Below are 3869 nucleotides of genomic sequence, written 5' to 3'. Positions count from 1 at the left end.
TGCTAGTTCCAAGGTTCATAGTCATATATACTACCCCTTAGGCTAGGAGGAATTTATTTACTACTAGTCTATTATATAAGAATTGATCATGAAATTGAGGGGGATAAAGCCACACCCTACTGATAATACTTCCGTAAATGCTCCGCATTCCAAGCTCGAGGAATAAGTTTGCCATCCAGATCTTCTAGGCGATAGGTTCCCTTCCAGAGTATAGCTTTGACCTTGTACGGTCCCTCTCAATTAGCTCCAAGCACCCCGTGCTGAGCTATCTTAGTGTTAGGCATAACCTTTCGCAACACAAGATCCCCAACCTTGAACGGCACAGATTTTACCTTTTTATTAAAATACCTTGCGATTCTCTGCTGATATGCAGCAAGCTTTAATTGAGAGTTTGTTCGGGCTTCGTCCAACAAATCCAAGTGGAGCCTCTGGTTAACTTATGCATCTTCTTCAACAAACACGTCTCTCCGGAGGGATCCGGCTCCTACCTCCACGGGAACCATGGCCTCATACCCATAAGTCAGCAGAAATGGGGTTTCTCCCGTAGTTGATCTGGGAGTTGTGTTGTAAGACCAGAGGACCATGGGCATCTCCTCTGGCCAGTCTCCTTTCTTTTCTTCCAGCTTGCCTTCAAAATGTGTTTTATGATTTTGTTTATAGCTTCTGTCTGACCATTGCTTTGCGGGTGATAAACTATGGTAAAATTCTTTTTGATGTTCAAGTCTTCACAAAGCTTCCTTAGCTCTTTACTATCAAACTGATTCCCATTGTCCGAGATAAGTTTGTATGGGATACCAAACCGGCATACTATAGAATTAAAGACAAAGTCTCTTATTTTCTTTGTTGTGATCGTGGCCAGTGGCATAGCTTCTGCCCATTTGGTAAAGTAATCTACGGCCACCACGGCGTATTTTACACCCCCCTTTGCTTTGGGAAACTCTCCAATGAGATCGATTCCCCACATGGAAAAAGTCCAGGGACTTTCTAATGAAGTAATGGAAGATGATGGGGCGTTGGAATAGTTGGCGAATCGCTGACAACAATTGCAAGCCCGAATAAACTTGAAGGTGTCTTCCTTCATAGTTGGTCAGCAATATCCTTGTCTGAGGACTTTCAATGCCAACGAACCACCCCCCGAGTGATTGCCATAAATCCCTTCATATATCTCTCTGAGAATATAATTTCCCTCTTCTATATCCATACAGCGTAACAGTGGCTGGTTAAATCCTCTTTTGTATAACACCCCATCTTATTCGACATACTTCACAGCTTGATATCGAAGACTCCGAGCCTGTAACTTGTCCTCTGGCAAAGCTCTTGTTCGAATATAGTTGTGAATGGGGGTCATCCACCCCTCTAGCTGGTTTTCCTGTGTCTGGAATACTTCTACCTCTGGAACACTTGGTATCTCTTGGACTCCCAAAAGAATTTGTCCAACATGGATGCTATCCATTTGCGACCCCATCTTTGCCAAAGCATCTGCCTTACTATTTTCCTCCCTTGGAACACCCTCTAGTCTGGCATTTCCAAACTTCTCTAATAGACGTTGCGCACATCTCATATATAACTCTGTTCGGGGTCCCCGAGCTTGGAAACCTCCGTTGACTTGATTCACAACTAACTTAGAGTCACTTCGAGCTATTAAATTTACCACCCCCACTTCCAATGCTATTTTCAGACCATTGATCAGAGCTTCATACTCAGCATCATTATTGGTGATATAAAACTTGAAATGGATGACACTCATCAAATAATGCCCCTCCGGGGTGACTAAAACAATCCCGATGCCTGCTCCACTATTATTCACGGCCCCATCGACATGTAAGATCCACCAAGGGTGTGGAAGTTTTTCCCTTTTAACAACAGAAAAATCTTCTTGCGAGGAAGGTTCTGCCAGCACTATGGCTTTGTCGCCTACCTCAGAATCAAATTCAAGTGTGAAATCAGCCAACGCCTGTCCTTTAATTGCCGTGTGAGGACAATACTCCAAATCGAATTATCCTAGCTGTATTGCCCACTTCAACATCCTTCCCGATGATTCAGGTTTGTGCAGAATATGCCGGAGTGGATAAGCGGTGCGGACCTCTATTCGGTGAGCCTGGAAATAGGGTCTTAACTTTCGTGCCGCAAGGACAAGAGCGTACACCAATTTCTCCATACAGGTATATCTAGTTTCCGCATCCAACAACCTTTTGCTCACATAGTAGACAGGCCATTGGTGGCTTGCTTCCTCCTTCACCAACATCGCGCTGACAGAATACTTAGATACTGCCAAGTAAAGAATCAATGTCTCTCTGTCATTCGGCTTGGCCAATATTGGAGGATTCCCCAAATGTTCTTTGATTTTCTGAAAAGCCTCTTCACAATCTGGGGTCCACACAAAATTTTTCCCCATTCCTTTGATTGCCTAGAAGAATTTTCACCTATTCGATGACTTCGAGACAAATCGATTTAGGGCTGTAATCCTTCCTGTCAGGATTTGCACTTGCTTGACGATAGTGGGAGATTTCATGTCTAACAGAGCTTTGATTTTTGCCGGGTTGGCCTCAATTCCTCGGTGGTTAATCATAAATCCCAAGAATTTCCCCGATTCCACACCGAATACGCACTTCTGAGGGTTTAGCTTCATTTTATACTTTCTCAGAATATGGAACATCTCAGCTAAGTTGGCGATGTGATCTTCCGCCTTCTTAGACTTTACGAGCATATCATCCACGTATACCTCCATCATTTTTCCAATCTGCCTCTTAAACATTTTGTTTACCAATCTTTGATAAGTAGCACTGGCATTGATCAGACCAAATGGCATTCCAATATAAAAATAGAGTCCCCTATCAGTAATAAAAGAGGTGTGCTCCTGGTCAGGCCCATACATGGGAATTTAATTATATCCGGAGTACGCATCCATGAAATTAAGCAAGGCATGCCCCGTCGTGGCATCGACCAGCTGGTCAATTCTTGGTAAAGGAATCCTTCGGGCACGCTTTATTCAGATCGGTAAAATCCACACATGTTCTTCATTTGCCGTTGGGTTTTTTCACTAACACTGGATTGGCCAACCACTCTGGGTAAAAGGACTCCCGAATTAGTCCAACGTTCAAGAGCCTATCCACTTCTTCCGCTAAGGCTATAGCCCTCTCTCCACTTACGGCCCTGCGCTTTTGTCGAACCCCTTTATGCTTGGGATCGATATTCAAATGGTGGCACATCACCTCTGGGTCAATTCCCACCATGTCAGAATGGTTCCATGCAAATACATCAAGGTTTGCCAAGAGAAATATCGAAAGACCCTCTTTCAATCTTGGTAACAACTGAGATCCGATTCTTAAAACCTTACTCGGATCTTTTTCGTCGACAGGGATTTCAATTGTATCTTCTGCTGGCCCCATCTTCTCTGTTGGCATTGGTATCCGCGGATCTAGGTCGGGCGAATCATGATTTTCATTATTTTATAGAGAAGGCACGTCCCCTTTAGGAGGAGCGTCGACTTCTTTAGAAGGTGCGCCCTGTATCGCAGGGGCATCAACTTCCTATATTTATTGAGATTTCAATGTTATGCTCATCCTGTCCGAGACTTTGTAAGACGTCAAATCTTCCTTCTAGCCGCTCCCTATTGAAATCTGCTTGGACTATGGTATTTGAGGACTCCTCTTCTTCCAACATTTTAATTCTAATTGTGTCTTCCAAGAACAACATTGCTGGAGGCAGTTCAGAGGGCGCTCGTCTTCTTGCTCAACATAATAATGAACTCTGATTTCCTCGATCGGTTGCTCGATGCTCTTTTCTCGATCCCCATCTGATGCATCTTCGGCATGGGAGTCCTTTCTAAAGCCTCTCATAGCTTGCCTGTAGCACTCCCGAGAGTCATA

The 3869-nt window shown here is 44.0% G+C and overlaps 1 protein-coding gene across 1 annotated transcript; it reads right to left on the bottom strand.

The window, feature by feature from the left end:
• Window positions 1-1249: 1249 nt before the first annotated feature.
• LOC141699751 (uncharacterized) lies at window positions 1250-2395 on the bottom strand. Its single transcript, XM_074503597.1, has 2 exons — window positions 2084-2395; window positions 1250-1954 (listed from the first exon to the last, which is right to left on the bottom strand). The coding sequence occupies exons 1-2, from the start codon at window positions 2393-2395 to the stop codon at window positions 1250-1252; spliced, it is 1017 nt and encodes a 338-aa protein (XP_074359698.1).
• Window positions 2396-3869: the final 1474 nt, after the last annotated feature.

This window comes from Apium graveolens, unplaced genomic scaffold, assembly GCF_009905375.1.
Source record: "Apium graveolens cultivar Ventura unplaced genomic scaffold, ASM990537v1 ctg1271, whole genome shotgun sequence".
Lineage (NCBI taxonomy): Eukaryota > Viridiplantae > Streptophyta > Magnoliopsida > Apiales > Apiaceae > Apium > Apium graveolens.
Note: the sequence above shows the minus strand (reverse complement) of the source record. Positions and strands in the feature narration are given on the sequence as shown.